We start from the raw sequence: 21,637 nt of genomic DNA on the forward strand, positions 1-21,637 counted from the left end.
GTAGCATTTGAGTGTTGAGGCCAAAAGACCAATTGTACATTAAACTACTTTGTTGAACATTATTCCAAAGGAGCAGAATTTGCATACATCTCAGATAAACACACATCATGAACAGCATAACTGTGTTTGAGAAAGAAAAGAGGGGCATTCGGTTATTGAAGATAGTTCGTAGTATAGATCATAGTTCTAACAGCGAACGTGACAACACTTACAACTCCTATACCACTAGTGTTGCTCTTGTTGTCTCTGTTACGGAACTCACGCAAAATCCAGGATTGCTTTAGTCGTGTTCGAAAATGATCCCTATAGAGCAGGTAAACTATCTCATCGACTGGAAGCTTCTACAAGAAGACCTACCAGTTCACTGCATGAAAAGTTTGATCTTCCAACACAAAAGAAAATTTTTTATTTTATTTTATTTTTTTTAACCAGGAAAAGCTGGAGTCACTTTACAAAAAGATAAAAAACATAGCATAACATACATAAATAGACTGTAGACTATACAGCAGGTGATACAAATTGGACCGTTAATCAAACAAAAGAAGAAGCATTACCTTGAACAAAATTAACATAGGTACAACAGTGAAAACTTAAGACAAATGAGATAAGAACATTAATTTTAGGATCAGCCAATGCCACTAGATATGATGCCAGCTTTCATCTAGTTATTGGATGCCAGAGTGCTTCCCCGCGGGCCCTAGATTTGACTCCTCTTGTTTCAAATATAGCAGTTTCATATCTATAGACCGCTAGGAAACGCGCTAGCCACATCTGAAAACTTGGCGGATCTACTTCTTTCCAGCGAGCTGACAAAATTAATCTTTCTTCAGATTTAGTTAAATTTAAGGAATAGTCATGACCTAATAAGAATAAGGTTTCTGATTCTGGTATTTTATGATTAAATACCTCTTCCCAAAATGATAATATCATGTTTTTGATCAACATCAAGTCAGGACAATTATAAAACATGTGGGTAAGAGTTGCCGGTACTTGGTTACATCTAGGACATAAATCATTCTCACGTTTACCCCATAAAAACAATTTAGCAGGGGTAAAATAGAGATCAAATATGGTTTTATACAGTTGCGCTTTAAGATTGCTTGCCATAAGTAGCTTCTGACTCATCTCTATCACTCTATCAATATCAACATTAGGATTGTTTATTTTTGTGGTCCATTTATTTTCAATTTTATCAAGATCGTCATGTTTTTGAGTCAAAAGAATGTTATAAAGGGTCCAATCCTGGTGTTTATTCTAGGAATTGCATCCAAAATATCAGTTTTAGAAAGAGAGATTAGAGACTCTTTGGCCTTTAATTTAGCAAATATCTGTGCGAAATTTAAGAAGTCTCCATTTGTTAACTTATATTTGACTTTTAAATCGAAAAAGGTGGAGTCAAAATTATTTATTAAAAACTCACCAATTGTTCTTATTCCCAACTTTTCCCATTTCTTTACAACAAAGTTAAAATCCTTGCCTTCAATGGCATTTGAACTCCAAAGTGGCGTATATCGGTTAATCTTACTGATATGCATGTATTTTGTCACTTTCTTCCAAATTCTCCATGCGCTAGCTATAACTTCTCCCTTAAAAACCTTATAATTTCTTGCCTCAGTTTTCCTTAGGAGTAAACCCTTAGCCTCCTGTCCTATAAGAAGCTTGTAGATTGAGGATATTTTTTCAACTCCTTCTGGGCTCTTTACACTATAGCCATTAATCATAGGTGTAAGTTGTTTTAAAAATGCTGCCCAGTAATATAAAGTTATATTAGGTATAGCAAGACCACCTCTATCAAAGGGTAGTGATAATAATGCCAGTGATCTCCGAATCTTACCATTTTACCACAAGAATTTTGAAATAAGTGAATTAATCAACTCTAGCGTTTCCTGATCAATAGCTAACAGAATTGCCCGGAAAAGGTAAAAGCATCTAGGCAAAGTATTCATTTTTACATAATTGGCTCTTCCTATGATAGAGAGATGGAGGCTATTAACTCTTTCAAAATCATTCTTAATCTTGGCCAATAAAGGATCAAAATTAGCTTTTGATAATAACTTGGTATCTGCACATAGAACAACTCCCAAATACGTAGCCTTTCCAGCTCTTCGTTGATCCAGACAGATGGTATTGTCTGTACATAAAATAATCGTTTTTCCTTTGTTAAGAGAGTAGCCCGAGCAACGTCCAAATTCAGTAGTCACTTTCTCTATTTCGCGTATAGCCTCGATCGGGTCAGATGTAGTAACCGCGATGTCATCGGCATAGGCCAGTACTTTAGTTTCGAATTGGCGACTAATGACCGGCTTAATAATATTGTTTTCTAATAGTTTCAAGGTAAGGGGGTTAATATATAAAGCAAAAAGCAGGGGTGAGCAAGGGCATCCCTGCCTTGTGCCCCTTGCAATATTAATATTTTCAGATAATAATCCTGCTGCTAGAATTTTTGCTTTGGGGCGGCGGTACATTGACTTAATAGATTTAATACATTTAGGGCTGAAATTATTACGTTTCATAACTTCCCAAAGGAAGTCCCATGAGACGCGGTCGAAGGCTTTCTCAGCATCGAGTAGGATCATTGACATTTGTCCCCCGTGGCAACCATGGCATCAAATAGGGTGATTGCTCGACGAGTATGTTCTGTAGTTCCTTTACCAGGGATAAAGCCATGTTGCCAAGGGAAACTCTTATGCTAATGAAACCATCAAAGAGTCTCATTCACGCATCTTCAGCACTTAATCTTAATGAATTTGATTTATCCCAGAATGTGAGTGAGTGATCTCATAATGACACATGCACATTGTCTTCTGACAACCCAGTGGGTGATCTAGAGAGTATGTCTGGTTTCTGAGAGTCTGTTGCTACAGATGGCTTTATAGCTACTGGTGGTACACTAGATTCCTGGAGGCTATGAAGCTTGTATTGATGTTGTTGACCTTAGAGGAGACACATTCATTTCACAAGTAGATTATAGAGAACCTTGTGGGTTTGTTGTCATCTATATGAAGCGGTGTTAGATATTAAGAAACAATGGGTGTTTGCCAACTCCAATCATGAAACCAAATGTAAAGACTAAAGAGTAGCCTAATTAATTATCCTTCACTAAAAAGGGACCACAATAATAAATCAGCTAGAAAAATAGCATTTTTAATAATATAGGGCCTCATCAGAAATTCTGACTCCATCAATGGAAATAAGCACTGAATTTAGAAAATAGAAAATAATGTATGCAGGTTTAATGGAGATTAAAAAAAAACAACAAAGAATAGAAATAAAAAATCACGACATCATATCTGTCAAGTGTTCTGCTGAAACAAAAGCTTTTTAACATATATGTATAACAAAAGATGGCAGATTTGTGTAGATACCCCTCATCTTGTTTTTGCTCTTCATTAGAGCCTAGTTTGCTTTTTCACATGTTTAATTTTTAGAAAATCATGTTTTATAGGCCATTACAACATTAGGACTGGGCTCTCCTGCCTAAGCAATGGAAATATCATTTGTCCAACAGACAAGTAATCTCCACTGAAACTCCTTATGTGTAAAGGCTACACCTGGCTGAAATCTACCTGCTGGTGTGTCAAAGAGGCCTGTCACACTCTGCATGAGCAATGGGGGATGAAAAATATAAAAATATACTTTATAAGGCCCAATCTGTTTGTTCTCACCAATTTCACTTGCAACTCCATGGTGACACATCCGACCAATTGAGGCTCTCCTTTTGTGTGTTATCCCCAGAACGAAGAAAGGAGCAGTCGGAATACCACAGTGGAGCGGAGAATCCGTGACCTGGAGCAGCGGTCCCACGAATCCCACACACTGCAGCACATCCAGGCCACGCTGATTTACGACATGCAGGCGCAGATTCACAACCTGTCCATGATGGTAGAACTGGCCCGACACAACCCAACGTGCATGGCCGCCGCAGATATGAGAGCCCACCAGGATCTGCTGCACTCAGGTCACAGAAAATGACATGAATCAACAGGGTGGTTTACATGTGGAGTGTGAGAGCATTAATAGGCGCCAGGGGTGTATGACTGAATAGTGGTAAATTCTAGCTATCATGTGTTCATGTCATAAATTGAAATAAAGTTTGCGATTCAATACCCAGATGTAATATTTATTTTTCTATAAATAACTCAGTGCTTTTGCATTTTATTATACATAATGGGATGCATCTCCAGCAGAAACATAGTAGCATTCTAACACAGTTTATGGAGTAGGCGACATCCCACTATATTTTTGAAGACACCCCCCAAATCTGGTTAAATATTGCATATAGACCACTGATTTTTGAGATTGCAGAACTGTTTCCTTTCAAAATCCCCTTGATCATTAAAAATATGCTAGAAGGATTACAGGATATTCATTTTATGGGGCATGAGATGACATTTCATTCCACGTTTGAAAAAATATGCTATTTTCTCATAGCTAATCCAGCAAATGCTAAAATAGCTAAGATATCTGAGTCAACGCATGTAATACAATTATTTACAAATTATTTAAATATGTTGCCTGAACAGATGCTGTTTATCACTTTAAAGCCTGCTTTATTGCTGAGAGAAATAGGAAAAAAAGGTTTCTTTTCTGTACAGAATACACATAGGAGATAAAGAAATTGATGTAGTAAATTAGTTTGATCATTGAGTGTACTTTTCAGATGAAAAATAGTTCCTGATACAATCTACTATCTGGAAGGCAAAATGATACACCATGTAGACAATAGCAAGAGGTGAGAAGGTAATACTTCTCGTGCTAAAGCCCACTTTTTTTTAGAGAACTGGAAACTAAATGTCCTGTAGAAAGCTGTGATGTCAAGATAGACCTAAAAATGGCTCGCACAGTCTTCAAACAACTTCGAATTTGATTGGCTCCTGCAAGATGTTAGAGGTTGTTGGTGAACAATATTGTGTTCATATTTTAATAACTGTAGTGCAAGAATGCTTGGCCACATATCATCAATCTTTTTATTTTACTACCATATTTTGTCAAATTTAGACTACGTTTAAACGGAAATGCCTTTCAAATCCGCTTTCCATAGCAAACCAACACTCACTTTCTCTCCAATATATGCTTCTTCAAAGCAAATCCATTGTCTTAAGTGTACTTGTAAACTGTGTAAACTCTGCAGATTACTAGGGTTGTTAAAAAAGATTTAAAGTGAAAGCCTGAATCCACTGAAAGCTGGTGTGGTTTTCAGGTTATGTCTGGCATGGCCATGTGTTTATGGCTTCCAAAACTTTTTAGCAACTTTGTTTGGCATTTATGGGTTTATTGCAGTAAACCAGTATTGTCAAGTGAGAGGTATTGGACTTCTGATAAGCAGAAATCTGAAAATAAACAGAAAATAATTAGCTAGCTTCAACGACCTCCGCATCACTGGTTACAAACTTTACCAATAGAAATAATGATAATTGTACCCCCTTCTTTTGGAGGCATATTATTAGAAGGAATGCATTCACAAACGTCAGTCACACAAGCTGTCCAGCTTCCTTTAGGATGTGCTGGACACCTATACATTTTGCCTTAAATAGGCTTTTCCCATAGAAGTCTCTTTTATTGTTTCACTATTAAGGCTTTGCACCTGCTGGTTCATTCGAAATGAAATGATATAAAAATGTAAAGAGCAATATCTTGAGGTACACTGCACAATGGATGACAGAAAATCTTTTGAAAATCAATCCAGATAAGACCGAGGTATTGGTGATTCCATCTACCACCTCACTATGGTGTGACCTCTACTGGCCTGCGGAGTTAGGCCCGGCTCCAAAACCTAGCTTGAATGTAAAGAGCCTGGGGATCAAACTGGACTGTGATCTATCAATGGCCAGGCAGATCTCTTCTGTGGTGGGAAGCTGCAATAATATTATCCGACAGCTACGGAAGCTAGCTCCCGTCCTTTCTCAATCCATGAAGCGCTCAATCGTAGCAGCCACTGTTATCTCAAGGATAGATTACGGTAATGCTCTCTATCTCGGCCTGCCGAAAACCCTGACAATAGGCTACAGGTCGTCATGAACGACGCTGCACGACTCATTTTCAGGCTCCCAAGACGAACTAAAGCATCTCCCTTGTTACAGAGCCTGCACTGGCTCCCTATCAAAGAGCGAGTGGAATTTAAGAATCTGTGCACAGCTCACAAGGCAATCTACGGTCTGGCACCCGCCTACATTAAAGATCGCTTGGTGGTGTACAGTCCAATGAGAATTCTTAGATCCTCAGATTCTCAGTTATTGGTCTGTCCCCGGTACAAACTTGTAACCAAGGGAGGGAGAGCCTTCTCTGTGTTAGTCCCTCAGTTATGGAACACGCTACCTGAGACACTGCGCAGGGAAGGGAACCTCCTACGGTTTAGAAAGGTGCTAAAAACACTGCTGTTCAGAAGAATCATGAGTGCTATATAGGCCAGTAGATGCCTTTTATTCTATGATTGCCAAGTTATTGTTCTTACCACCGATTTCCGAGTGCCTAGAGACCTGCAGGTGATTGGGCGCGATACAAATCCAAAATAACAATAACAATAGCAAGAAATGCCCAGAGGTGTCAAGGCGCTCATCCCTAATCCTGAAAGTAGTCTTGGCCCAATCTATAAAGAGGTATTTACCCTCATCACAGAGAGAAAAGCAAGGTTGTTTAGAACCTTGCTGAAAGAGGTAAGCAGCTTCTTGCAGGTCAAATGGAAGGGGAGGAAATTCCAGAGCCTGACACCACAACCGAAAAGGCTGCAAAATCTGGGAATAAATTGTGGGCTGCCGTGCGAAGATGTTTACTAGGAGAATACCATTGAAAAATGATTTTAATGTCGCCTATGGAATGCAGTCCACAATACTTTACAGTCTGAAATTAGTGATCACAAATTATGCAAAGGGTAGACGTGAAACGCGATCTTTCGTTGACGTAATTTCAATAAACCTCCTAGAAATATATGCATTTCATGTCTGATATCTTTTTATGGGTTTATAATTCATTTAAAGTAAATAAATAAATAAATAAAAACACGGTTGTGCACAGCTTTGTATATGAGATTGCAGAAAAAATGTTTAAGCAGCAATTGCACTCCTGCAATGAATAGTGCAGTAACATACCTACATTTGGAAGACGTTCTTTGGCCATTATTTAATGTTATTCAAGGGAATTACCCTTCTAGATAGTTATTGACTGTGTTTGGAATCAAGGACAATACTACTTTTAAAATAGCATTTTAAGTGTAAGACATGAATGACAATTTTGCGGAATTACTTTTTATGACTAGGCACTTGCATTTCATCTGTTGGTCTCAGAGGCCCTGACAGAGCAAATCAAGTTTTTTAACACCCTGAAGGGGCAAGCTGGCCTTTCTAGATTTGTACAGCATATTTTATCTAAATGCTGTGTGGGGGCAGCAAATCCTTGCAGAGAAGTCCTGCTAAAAGTAGCATGTCACGAAGGGCTGGGAGATATTGACAAATCAAAATTAAAAAATAAACAATTCAGTAACATGATGGATAGGAGACAGACTGTACCGTCTGTTTTTCCCAGCAGTGATACATTTGGTGTTTTTTAAACTCCATAGCCATAGGCATTACCGAAGATTCAAATAAATATAGAATACATACAATAAAACAGAATATAACATATAAAACATATTAAAAAGAAGCATCATGAGTCTGATCTACAAGAATTTCCATTTTTTTAATATCATAAAGTCCTAACGATAAAGATGCAATAGCATGTATGTCTTAGCAAAGTTTATTTGGAGAAACCATGGAAGCAAGTGATGCCAGCTGAAAATGTGTCTGCTTATGTGTTGAATAGACATGATGCATTCGAAGAACTGCCCGATAGACTGTGGCGATATCTACTACAGTGGGATACGGAGATCTGGGGTCTACATAATCATGCCTTCCATAGGCGGGATGCCGACAGAGGTCCTCTGTGAAATGGACACTGAAGGTAAAAAAAGGCACACCCATTCCTGTTGGGGGAAATGTGGGTATTCAGAAAGAGGTAATGAGTAAAGTATATTTGGGGGAAAGAGAAGAGTAGCAGCACCATATAATAGGCGATCTGAAGCCTGGAGATTATTATTTTTTCCATTTTTAAAACTATGCCCCGTTGACATTTTTTAGGTCTAGGCTAAGGAGAGCTTATGTTCCTGTAGTCAGACCTATTGTTTCCAATACATCACTTATACTATGGCCCTCAAGTGGCCCTGTTTTATGTGTGATAACTATAGTACTGACACCAAGGTGTATGGAATTTATCATGTGTGATAAATATCTTCTTATACAAGTTTTGGCCCAAAATGGGCCTAGAATGCAAAGTTAGGTGCATACTGCTCATTACTGCACATAATTAAGGTTATTGGACCAATTGTAATGAGGACCATAAAATGGGCTTTGGGTCAGCCTCTTACCTTTATTGACTGTCTCACTTCCCTGCTCTTGATTCGATGGCTTACTTTCCTGCAAAGTAGCAGTGTTCTTATGGGTTAGAGTATTCTTCCAATGCTGACATGCGCCCTTGCATTCATAGCACATGTGAATTACTTTTTTGTCTCCCTCCCTGTCTACTCCCTATTCCTTTCTCTTTTCACCTCATGCCTCTCTTTTTTACATCCACCCTTTCCCTCTCCGCACCCAGTGTCCTTTTTGCTCCCCTCCATTCCCCTCAATATTTTTGAGCTGAACACTCTGTCAATTGGTCGGCCATCTTAATTTTGTTTTTACCATTTCGAGATAACCATCCATGTATGTGCATATAAATGCTTGTGTGGTGGGAACCTATAGGTGGATTTGTTTATGTTTATCAAATCCCATTGAAAGATGTCTGCTGGAGAAGCACACACATTCACAGTAGCCATCTTTAAACAGGATTTATTAAAGTGCATTAAAGGATGGTCTTTGCAGCTGCGCATGTATCCATTGTGGCAATCCCTAAACTGCATTGGTTAAACATTACAAAATATATTCCAAAGTCTTTGCTGTGGATACATGTATCATATGCTAGTGCTTTTTGTAGTGTTTTAAAACTCATTCCAAAATGTCTGCCGCAGAAGCGCATGCATTCAAGGCAGCTATCTAATCTAATAAAAGTATTGTCAAAGTCAGTAGGTATCACTGCCAAAACCTACTTCCTTTATCATACCTTGTGTATTTTATGCAACATTCTATTGTAGTCTTTTTACATGTGGCAGATTTGCAAAATATGTTGCTCATTAGTCAAGGGTCTATAGTACAATCAGAATCACCAATAAAAGCCGGGGACAGGTGTGACGTAGGTTTAGTTGTAGCAATCATCTACTATAAAGCGGATGTGTTTCTATCCGCAGTATCCCGCCAAAGCATATCTTTGGCAGAGGCGCTGGATCAAATTTCACAGTGGGGGTGCTGTCATCAATGTTACATCACTGAAGTTAAAGTAACAATTAAAAATCAAAGCGTTTTACAAAGTACAAGTACAGCAAATGAGCCCCGCCCATTCGACAGGAGAGTGGTAAAGTTGTGTTATGTAGCCAGTGGTGCATTTTGGAGTACACTGTTGCAAATATATTACTAAAGCATGGTGTGGTAGCACACTGTCATTTACAGACATCCCAATTGCCACTGAAATGTCCAAAACATTTCACACTGACATGCGGTTTTACTTATACAATTATACAGCGCACAAACGATAATGTATGGAATTCAGGTTTCAGCAAATATTAATTAGTCGCACATCACCAGTAAACTGCCTTGATTTGTTTTGATCCGATGAATACCTTTGTTTCCATCAGAACTATACAGGTATGTGCTTCATTTGTGCTTTTTTAACTGCTGATGTTTTGAAATATTTGTACAGTTCATTTGCATATATTTCATTTTGATTATGTTTGTGGGGAAGAACCAACATCCTACACCCTTTCCTTTCACTCTCTCTCTACCCCAGCAAGGATCTCACATAGGCCACTTTACAAATCCTCTCTTTTTGCAGTCAGAGAAAGAAAACACCAGCCTTTATGTTGAAAGAATAAGCAAGCAGTTTGTCAGAGAACATTCCCTGATATTTGACCTCTGACTTTCAACTCGAAGGTGACAGGATAAAAATAAAACTTAAAGGAATCTTTATTGCTCATTTACCTTCTAAACTCCATAAAGGTTATTGTTGGGGTGCTGCAACAGCCCCAGCAGCCCTACTTGCAACGCCTCCAGCTAAGATATTTTCAGAGTTAATGCAATAGCTACAGTAGAACAACATGTACAGATGGATTCAACATATTTGTATTTCCATGCTGTGTATGAACACCTTCAAATTTCTGAGAAACAGGTCTCCGCTATATCCGTGTTATGTCCATGCTGTGTCCGTTCTGCGTGAGATGGTGTCGTGATAGCGTTTCTGTGCTTTGTTCTCGGAATGTCTGCCTGTGTGTGTGTTTCGTATGTGCAGTTCTTGGCCTGTCGAGCCTACATCCTTAACCTTTTGTATGTGAGGAGCCAAGCGACAGATCAAGGACAAAGATAGAGAAGTAAACAAAAGAACATGAGTGGTTAGATAGTATATCAGAAACAGAAATATCATGTGAACCAATATTGTGTCAAGAATATGAAGGACAAAAATATTGTGGATAAGGTTCTACACAAATATGCACCTTGTCGCAATATATGTATTCGAGGTACGTAGAAGTGGAGATAAGAATAGTAAATCTATACTTACCTATTTGCACTTACCTTCTCGATATTTGTGACTCGATATTCTGCCTACATGATATTTCTGTTTCCGATGTTCTGTCAGTGATCCAGAACTTTAGAAGATCCTAATGAATTTGTTTCTTTTACATAATCACAACGAAAAGTCTGGAAATATACATGGGGAGAATATGTAAGAATCTTTTGAATATTGATCCGTGCAGAGAAGAACAATGGTCAAAGAACCCTGCACAAGCAATTAGAAGTGAAATAAAAACAGTGAAAGTAAAAAGTAATGTAATAGATAACGATCAACAGAAAGAAAGCAAAGAAAGACGAAAGAAACACAAACGAGGGAAATCAATCTAGAAATAAAAGATTTAAATAGAAAAAAGATGAAGAAAAGAACTAGACGAGAAAGGTAAAATGGTACACAGATGAGAAAACTAAAATGAAAGAAGTAAATGAAGAATGAGAAAAAACAATTTTGTCTCTTAGAAGTTGCTTCAGAGAGGAGTCAAAGTGATTGGCAAAAGCAGCAGTTTATTGAGGCCCCTCCTGCGGCATCTATCCGGCTGAAAGGCGTAGCTTCCAGTGGTGCAGCAGGTGCAGTGGCACCAGAGCCCAGACCCCGGGGGACGGGGGGGGGCACTGAACCCTGAATATCTCTATTTCTCAACATTCAAGCAGTAGCCAGGGAGCCCATTTCCTTCCTTGCACTAGGGCCTATTACTCACTTCTTACTGGCTACTGTACTTAATTAATAAAACGAATTTCGTAGTGCGCGTACAACGCACAATGCGATGCAGCGTGCGCTACGAAATTTGTTTTATTAATTACATTGTTTACTTACCTCCAATTATCTATATTCCGGTTTTTAGCACCCCCCACCCTGCCCCTCCCTCGCCCCTCCTTTCTGCCCCACCGGTACTCCCTCCACGGGCTGCGGCTGTCTACGCTTAATTGGAGGTAATGCACTTCTAGCTAGGTGCCTACTTGGGGTTAATTAATAAGATACAATTGAGCACAGTCTCCAGCTCAAATGTCTTTAATCATATGACCAAGATCAAACAATAAGGCTGCAGGTGTTGTATTTTGTCAATCACTTCCAAGTAAGTTTATTTCACAGAAATAAATGACACCATTTTATTCATGGTTTCCAAATCCTTAATCCTCGAATTTATTGATAGAGTGAAAATTCATAAAGAATGCAGCAGAAAAAGCAATGCTTTTAAACATGTCAAGGAAATACACAATATAAACTGGATTGTTACAAATCTACTTCTATTGATAAAAAGTTTCTACTGTCCTTATATTAATCCTATATATTGATTAATGCTTGTGCAAATTTCTAAAAACACAAACAACAAATATTTACTTCCTTCCAAAATGTAATTACCCATACATTTTATAAAGCACACGTTGTTATTGAGCTACAGAAAACATTTATTTTTTGCTTTCTGAAATCGTGGATAGCTCAGAAAGCTATTAGACAGACGAAAGATGTATTTCTGTACTTGGTTATATTTTGACTCAAAAAGGTCAATCTGACAATAGAATAATACACCAAAATAAAACACTGCGTCTATTTACTTGAACTCTTGGGCACAGTAAGCTGTTTTGAATGTTACCTAGAGCCCTTCAAGGCATTCTGACTTTCAAAAACACAGACTCAGAACTTTGAAACAAAATAAAGGGACACATTGTACATACAGCACAATCTAAAAATAAATCTATAATGATAATTTTGATTTTTACCATGCTGTTTTGCGTAATTATTAACTTTGAGTGGCCTTTATTACAAGCCAACACAGATCGGAATATAAACCAGGCCTAAATTCAATTTTCAGAAGTAGAGCATTTTCACAAACTCTGACGTGACAATCTTTATCATTGAGTTACCTTTTTCCCAATTCAAATATGTAATTTAAATCCCTGTTAATCATGAAAGAAGTTTCTCTCTGTGCAATTTACACCTTTGCTTTCTGCTTCTTATATTGCTAATGAAAACTTTCCCAGGTCACAATTCTATATGGCTTTGTAGAAGAAATTAATGTATTGTATTAAATCTGTGTTAACACAGTCTTAGGGTGGTCTTCCACCAAACATTTTACCTCTCTTCCTACTTTTTGCTGAACTTATTTTTGTTGGCCTTAGGACTCTGTGGACTTTACCACTGCTAACCAATGCTAACGTGCTTGTGCTCACTCCCCTAAACAATTATTACATTGATTGGCTTATTGCCTAGTGGCATATTTATTTTACTAATAAGTACTTTGTATAGTGGTATGGCATTTACCCAGGGCCTTTAAATTAAATAATACCCCTCCCATATGATAACACTGGGAATTCTTTATTACATTTAATAAGCTGTCATTTCCAATTGGGAGCAGGTAGGAATGCCATGTTTGGTGTCTTTGTAATTATATGGAAAGACCCTATTTAATGGTAAAGTCTGTTTTTTTATTGCAATTTTGAAAATGCCACAGTTGAATTAAACTTCTTTTAGCAACTTGAGTAGATCTCACAAACAAGACGGGTATAACGTTTTTTCAGAAAAATATATATTTATATAGAAAAATTCATTAAGGGTACTTATAGTATAAATCACAAATATACAAAGGTAAAATTAGTAAAAGTTTACTTTCTGTACAAATCAATCTCTAATTAACACCTTTTGTTGATACCTATTCCAATTCGTAGATGATAGAGATAACGTTATTTGAAGTAACATCTGTGGTAATACACCATTTATTTATTTTGGTCTACTTGTTTTCATCTCTTAGACCATTTTCAGGATGAAATTTAATTTATGAACCGAAGACCACTGAATTGAATGAATATTCCAATAAATTAAGTGTACAAATGAAGTGTTGTATATTAAAAAAGTAAAACACCCGTGTTTTGAAAAAAGGAGAGTGATTTGCATATTTTGATAGTTTGACCTGGATTAAGATGAGATATCCAAGGTGTGGGTCCAAAAAATGAATAGATTAAAATGATCCAAGAGATCATCACCGATTTGTGCATGGAGGTAGAAATTTATTAGTAAAGAATTCAGAACCTTATATCCACAATAAGTTTCTTCACTTACTGATTCGTATCACGATTCTGCTCAGATGATTTGAGGACCACAGTCTAAACATGTATTTAGAATCTACATAAAAGGAAAACCAAAATGGTCTTACTTGATATATGAAATTAGTCAAAAAAGCTATTATCAAAAAAGAGATGAGCATGTTTAGGCAGTATAAACCAGAAATCTCCAATTTGGATTCCTATCTCACATGTATATCTGCGTGACACTTGTTTGCTGAACCGCTTTTCAATTATGTGCCCTACTTATGTCAGTACTTTGTTAAAATTACGTGGTTCTGCAATATGTATCATAAATAAAACTTTGAATGTTTGAGAAACTGCAGCCGGAAGGTGTCTAAACATTATATAGTGCTCAGGACCCTAGTATAAAATGTACTGACTCACCAAATATTTTTCGAATTGTGAGCCGTATCTTCCTTGTTTTAAGCAAGTCCCTGGGTGTCTCCTTCAGAGATATCTCATCCTTGTGAGCAGGGTATATTACTGTACCCCTCTGGGGAAGACAGAGGCACGCTTGTATCAACACTACGTGCTGAAAGTTTCTTACTTATATGCACTGAGCAATTACCGCTATTGCTAACGGTTGACTAAGTTTTCAAGGACCTTAGATTGTTTGCAATAACTCATTGGTTTCTTCAGCATCTCACTATGGAAAAGCACATCTCGGATCAGATCACACTCAAGTATACTGGTGCATGGGCGTGTTTATGTCTACTTCCTGGTTTGATACTTCTGGCTTGTCAGGTATAGGTTTGCTAAGTAAAATGTGGCGGCCATATTGTAGGTGAGTAAACACCTACAATATGGTTAAAAGTTATTATTACGGATGGTCATTTCACTCATAGTTCTTACGTTTCTTGAGGCTATTTTCCTCTTATTGTTATAGGGTCGATCCTTAATGTATCGCATGTATTTCTCAAGATATAGGAGAATGAAATCATGCAACCCACATGTTGTTTTGAAGTAGGCTTAATTTCAAACCACAGCCGAAGCGGCGGCCATCTTAAAAATACTGACAGGAATGAGTGAGAGCTTAGTTTGATCAATATTTAGATGTATTCATTCAATTCATTGGTCTTTTTGACAAATTGATATGTTAACATGTGTGACATTAAATTGGCATTTAAGACAAAACACATCACAAAAATTATCATTGTATCAATTATGAACCTGGACATAAAACAAGACACAACGCTATAGACATACATTCAAAAAAACAAATTTAAACTAAAATACATTTTGAAAACCAAAATAACAATAATTTTACATCAGGTTTGCTCAACTCATAATGGGCATTTTAATCTCCATAATTCTCATTTATGTTTTAAAATACACCTATATATTTACAAGAGGTTGTTTTGGACAGAGGGCCATGTTTTTTCACAAAGGGATATCTTTGATGTTCCAGTTTAAACAGATTCAGGCATATATTTATTGCATAAACTATTTATTAATTCAACAATGTTTAGATATGTACAGTCATATGCGTTCCAAAGTCATTGATCTAAAGGACAACATCGTTTTCCCTTATATGGACTTCATTTTACATGATCGATACCGGCGTTGCCCATTCAACCGCCACATTCACCCCTCTTAGTATGCTGTCAGTGCTACAAATCCAGTGATTTTCTTTAATGGTCAGAATCTGTTCTACATTTGGTTTCCTTTTACAGGATTTAACCGCCTCTAGGGCCCACCATACCATGTCTTTCTCTGAATAGTACATTTTAGTATAGTGCATTTTGGTACAGTGTTCAACCAATGATGCATTCTCAACTTTACATCTTATCCTCGATTGATGCTGGAGAATTTGTTTCTTCACCTGTTGCGTTGTTTTTCCAAATTGACATTTTTATGCCCTGCGCCCTTTTGTGCCTGTAGCCTGTCTTAGGTCACATGACTTGATATAACTGATAGACTTTGTGAATTCATCCCAGACAGTCACACAATAGAGGAATTAGGTGTGCCTGGATGGGCCATCTGTTGACAGAATGGAGGTGGAGCTGAGCATAGCCCCATTTGCAACTGAATGGAGAGTGCTCTGCCTTTACACATAGAACATCTGAACTCCACATCGTCACTGCAGCTTGCTTGGAGTCAGGAAATTCCATGCAGTTCAAAGCTACTGTCTAGAAACTTCTCCCACCTTCCAGGAAGAGGGTACCAGGGTTTAAAATAAGGCTTTAGACACCAACTTTTCAGTACACTTCTGGACCCTAAGACACTCTGCCAGGAAGGAGGACTGCTGTGCTGCTGAATGGACTACTGATGTGAAGAACTGCTGCCACCCTGCTGTGCTGACCTGCTGCCTGGTGCCCTCTTACCTGGGTCAGATGGATTTGGACTTGCACCCGAACCCAAGGCTCCCCGAGTGACACCAAGGGCTGGTCTGCTGGACTCACAACCACCAGCACCCAGATCCAGCTGGAGCAAGCCCCTGACCCGCAAGTGGTGCCTCTCAGGTCCTTAGCCCTTGGAGTGGCTTCAGCGAGGGTGAATGGAATCTTTTTGAGTTCTTCACAACAGTGAACGGCGGAATTGGTGCAGAATCCTCGTCTCTCGCACAGCCTGGCAATGAGAAGTTCTGTCTGCCCGACCCTTTGTGCTGCAGCATCATCTGCTTGCGTGGAGGGACAACAGAAAGCTCCGGCTTGACCGTCCACAATGACAACAGGATATTGGTGCCATAGTGACTACCACCCACTACGCTGCGCCTGCTCTTCACGCTATATCAATGAACAAAAACTGTTGCTGAAATTTAAGATGCTGTCATCTCCTTTACAGACTGCCGTTCTAAAAAGCTGGAGGATATTGGAACTTTTTTCCTTTGTCTTTGTGATTAGTACACGGTATTCATATACATCATTCCAGTTCAACACCATTATATTATCTGTGCTATGAGAAGATCATGTGGTCCTTTGAGCACAAGCGCAGGCTTCTTTCAAATCAGTGGGCCCTAAACTGTGGAGCAAGCTGCTTCTACCAGGGGCGGTTTCTCCATTTGGGCTCTGGGCTTGCGTCCCTCTGAAATTCTGACACGTTTGACTCACAAAATATTAAATAGATCAAATAATTTAAAGATATGATTGTATCTCTAAACAAATTGATGTATTTAAGTCTGGGCTGTCTGCAGGACAGGAGACAGAAGCCAGACAGTAAATCAACGTTCTACAATGAACGGCTTGCCATTCTTAAGCTCTTCATTGCCATTGTAGTCTATGGTGGTATTCACTGTAGGCCAGTGGTGCTGTCAGTCTCACGGTTTCGGGAGTCAGACTCTATACGGCTGTGTGAGGCCAGACGACCATCATTCAGAGGCATAGATCCCACCCTTTACTATTCGTTAAACGGTAGGACTGGATGCAAGCACTATGGATTTGGCACCTTGTCCTTGGTAAATGGTAAGTGTTATGTTGTTAATTCTGTGTTATGTATATTGTGTTGAGACCCCTGGTCACGCTAACCTCCCCCACAGTGGCACCCCAGGCCTTGGCTACAGGTCACTGGCCTCTTTATAAGTGAAGCTGCTGCATTTGTTTCCCTGTGAAATCGATCCAAAAGACAAGCAGGGTTTTGTTCCCCTGTGAAGTTGATCCAAATATCCGAGTCAAGAGAAAGGGGAGAAATAGGTCCTTACAGTAAATACAGTTGCATGCTGTATGGTGTCAAAGCTGGCCCCATTTCCATGTTTTTAACATTAATGCCAAAACATGGATTGATTTACGGTCAATGGGTGTCTAATACATTAGGTAGCACATGTCGGCAAGAGATGAGGTTGAAGATGTGCAGATGGACGAAATGTGCAGAGAAAAATGGCATACATATCTAACATGTTGATCCACAGGCCTCAATAATATTTAATTCACAGTCTCACAGTTTCAGAATTATAACAAATCGTTGTTACTCATTTACCTTACAAAGCTAACAACACTGGCAAAGCCAATAGTCCTGGCAGGGTGTAGTCTTATATCAGTTGCTGTGTTATATATCTGGATGTAATAACATTTTAGAGAGTTACCAAAGTACAGATCGGGTGACACATTATGGGAATCACAGAAAAATCTTTTCCATTTTGCCTTTTAGACAGCCCCACTTTTTTCCTCCTACTGAAAGACCTGTCTGCACATATCTCTATATGACTGATTGTAGCCAGTATGTGTGGGTGCTTCTCGAAGCCTGTTTGGAGCATGTTCTTCCAAAGTTGATGCTGCATGCAGTGCAAGACACTGGAGAAGCACACACTTTAAAGAGTCTGAAGCTGTCGAGCTGTAAAATTTCACATTACAGTAACCGTTGAATGCAGTAAGCCATGGGACAGTTTTTAATGTGTTTAATATTTAAAGACTATATGTAGCCACTGCTCTTTCAACCGTGCTTTATCACAAAATACATATGCTTTAAAATGCACAATTTGTGAATCTTTTTTCAAATTTTTCTTGAGAGGAGGACTCCCCACCACCCCCCAGGCCCCATACTTATCCGTTAGGTTGGTTCTCTTTGCTCTCTAAATTAAAGTCATACCCAACTCATATGACTCGCCACTTTCAAATGTCACCAGCCGCCACCGGCTTCTACAGTTAAGAAATATTGGATCACATACTATCTTTAGGAAGGCTCTGAAGAATGTTATTTTTCTAGGCTTCCTCGTGAGTTCAACAGGTCCTCCTTCATTCTTCTAGGTTGTGTTTCTTAGTTTAAAGAAACTGATTTGGTATATGTAACTCCTAACAAGACATCACATCAATATAAAGAAGTTATTTTTCAAAATCTTCAATCTTGGAAGATTGCAATGACAGCTATTGTATCACATCCCATGCTGGGCACATGCTAATATGAAGTGAAATAGATACAGAGTAGTTAATGGTGACAGACACAGCAACAATATGAAAACTTATTTCATACATCAAACGTAAACTAGGAAAAGATTCTCAAAGCAGGGCTAAAAAAACAAGCAATGCGTGCTTTCAACCATAGGTTTTTTCAAATACCTGGCCGTATGAAATAAAAAACAATGTGGGCCGGATTCACAAAGGGCCTCCGCACTCTTGGCGGAGCTTCTGCAGTCGGGTCGAGACCTCCTCAATTAGAAACTGCAGTGCGGAGGTCCCGCCACAAGTGAGGGCTACCCGTCACGGTTGCGAGGCCTCTGCCACAAATGTGGAGGCCCTTTGTGAATCGGGCCCTGTTTATTTCTGTTTCGTAGCCCGTTCAAATATTATGGTAGGCGCAGTAATAACGTTCATATAATCGGCTACATACGTTATCAAATACATGTCATTGTATTGTAAAAGTTGATATTTATTGAGTGCATCACACTATAAATCAAGACTTATGAATTCTAAAATGTTTACATGCCTATCACTCTCTTCCAGGAGGTGGGTGGACCGTCATCCAGAGACGACAGGATGGGTCAGTCAACTTTAATCGAACCTGGAAAGAGTACCGAGAAGGCTTCGGGGATTTGAATGGCGAGTTCTGGCTTGGGAACGAACATATTCATAAGATAACCAGCCAGGGGGACTATTCATTGCGCATTGACCTGGAGGACTGGAGCAACAAGCACAAACATGCATTCTACCAGAGATTCAGGTACGGAACGTAGATCAGCACCAGCCTCTAAGAACTAACGGGGGCTTGAGCAACAATCCCATTCTACCTAAGATTCGGGTATATAGGGCAATCATTACTAGCCGCTAAGAAACAAGGAGCTCTGGAGCAACAAGAGCAAGCATTCATTCTACCAGAGATTCAGATACAAAGTGCAGAGGAGCACCAGCCTCAAGAAATAAAGAGGGTTTGAGCAGCACTCACATATATTACAAGAGTTTCAGGTATTTTAGGCATGTATTCAACCAGAGATTCAGGTTTGAAAGGTGTACCATTACCATCCTCTAAGAAACAAAGGACATTGGAGAGACAAGCGCACATTCTACCTGAGATTCAAGATCAGAGGGCCAATCATCACCTGCATCTAAGAAACAACAAGCACTGGAGCAACAAGTGTGCATTCTACCTGAGAACAAAGCTGCTTCTACAGCAGAGATGGCAGGAACATCATCACCAGACTCTAAGAAGGAAAGAAGAGGATAGCAACAAGCACATTCACATATTCTACTAGAGAATCAGGTACAGAGGGTTGGTCATCACAAGCCTCTAGGAAACCAAGAGGCTCTGAGTAACATTCATAATTCTGGTGCCAGGAACAATCCCCTGGTGCAGTGAGGTGCTATAGAAGGATGTGTTCCTCCGGCTGTAATCCAGACACACAACGAATTTAGAAATCAGGGCGGGTGAGAGAAGAAAGCCTGCTCTGGTCATGCTATGGATCATGTGATGAAAGTTATCTTATTCAATAATCTCAGTAATGCAGATCATATTTGATTCTTACTCCTCCCCAATATATCACAGTCCAACACTTCTGTGAACAATCCCAAAACAGTGGCAGCGCCTCTATGAATTTAAAAGGACTATTTTCTAAAAGAATAGGGTTCAAAAGTCAACTATGATTTGTTTCCATCATCTGCTCAATTTGCCATTTGTAAGCTCTCTCAAAGTCTGCTTATGTCATTAGTTTTTTTTAAATAAACTTTATTGACATTTTCAATATAGCGAACGTACCTATAAGCACCATTTTGGCATATCCAAATCGTAGCATTTACAGGTTACATCACACTGTTTGCACAAAACAAATTTTGCATCCCTCCCTTTGCTCCTACTGTTCCAGAAACCTGCATCACATTGACCCAAAAAACACCACCATCCCAACTCCCCCCTCCCTCCCAATCCTCTCCCCCCTAGTCGGCAACCGTTTCATCTACTAAACTCTCTGTCGTCCATATGCAGTCTCTCCGTTCTGAGTCACTTGTTTCATTAATCTCCAGTTGTGTGTTCCCCAGAGTCTGTGGGCTGTCTGTACCCAAATGCGAGGGCTCTAACCCAGGGGGTTGTAAATCCGCTATCATCGCCGACCATGCCTGGAGGTCGTCCTCTAACTTTTCGTCTCTCCTAACATGCGCCATACGGACCCTCTCTGCTATTGCCCATTCAGTCATGTCTTTTAGCCATCGGCCTAGCATTGGGGGGGGACGGTTTTTGCCATTCAATGGCAATGCGTCTCTTTGCAAGAATTAGGCCTAAATTCACAAATTTCCTGCTCAATTTCCTATTTTTCGGTTATGGTAAAAGACCCAATATTACTGTCCGCACTTCTTTGGGAACCTCCCAACCTTTGGCGATTCTTATTTTTTGTAGAACTTCCACCCAAAACGCCTCCACTGACGGGCATGTCCATACCACATGTACGAAGTCAGCCCCCGGGGTTTGGCATCTGGGACATGTATAGGAGCGCTCTGGGTAAATTTTACCGAGAGTTTGTGGGGTAAGATAGACCCGATGAACAAAATTGTATTGTATTAATTTAAAGCGGGCATTGGAACTCCCTCTTTTTACCCTTTCATGGATCTTACACCAGTCCTTTTCTGACAAGGGTTCACCTATCGTTTCTTCCCTTCTCGCCTGAAGTGGGAATGATTTCCGCTGCAGGTCCTCACGGATCGCTTTGTCGAGGTGGGTTATCATATGCCTCACATGCGCCATAGACAACATCACCTGTAGGGTTCTGGTTACCGGAGGTTCCTCTGGGAATGATGGCCATATCTCCCTGGCCACCTGTGAAATCTTTGCGTATTGTAAATACTGTCCCGTGCCCAACCCAAATGCGGCCTCTGTATTTTCTAGTGTGACAAACTGCCCATTGTGATAAAGGTCCCCCATAGACAGGCAGCCTCCTTCTTTCCATTTGTGAATCGACATTGACTGCGCTATTTTTGCAAACCCTGGAACTACCCATAGAGGGGCTTCTGGTGCAAACGGTGCATGTCTCACTACTTTTCTTA

At 39.4% G+C, this 21,637-nt stretch overlaps 1 protein-coding gene across 1 annotated transcript in view; it reads left to right on the forward strand.

The window, feature by feature from the left end:
* LOC147709457 (fibrinogen-like protein 1) overlaps positions 1-21,637 on the forward strand; it is a 135,053-nt gene that overhangs the window by 103,302 nt on the left and 10,114 nt on the right. Inside the window, exons 2-4 of the mRNA XM_086925486.1 lie at positions 3,736-3,958; positions 7,795-7,932; positions 19,115-19,331. Coding sequence (XP_086781612.1) covers positions 3,736-3,958; positions 7,795-7,932; positions 19,115-19,331 — 578 coding nt within the window. The remainder of the gene's footprint in view (positions 1-3,735; positions 3,959-7,794; positions 7,933-19,114; positions 19,332-21,637) is intronic.

The sequence above is a fragment of the Lissotriton vulgaris genome, chromosome 6 (assembly GCF_964263255.1).
Source record: "Lissotriton vulgaris chromosome 6, aLisVul1.2, whole genome shotgun sequence".
Classification (NCBI taxonomy): domain Eukaryota; kingdom Metazoa; phylum Chordata; class Amphibia; order Caudata; family Salamandridae; genus Lissotriton; species Lissotriton vulgaris.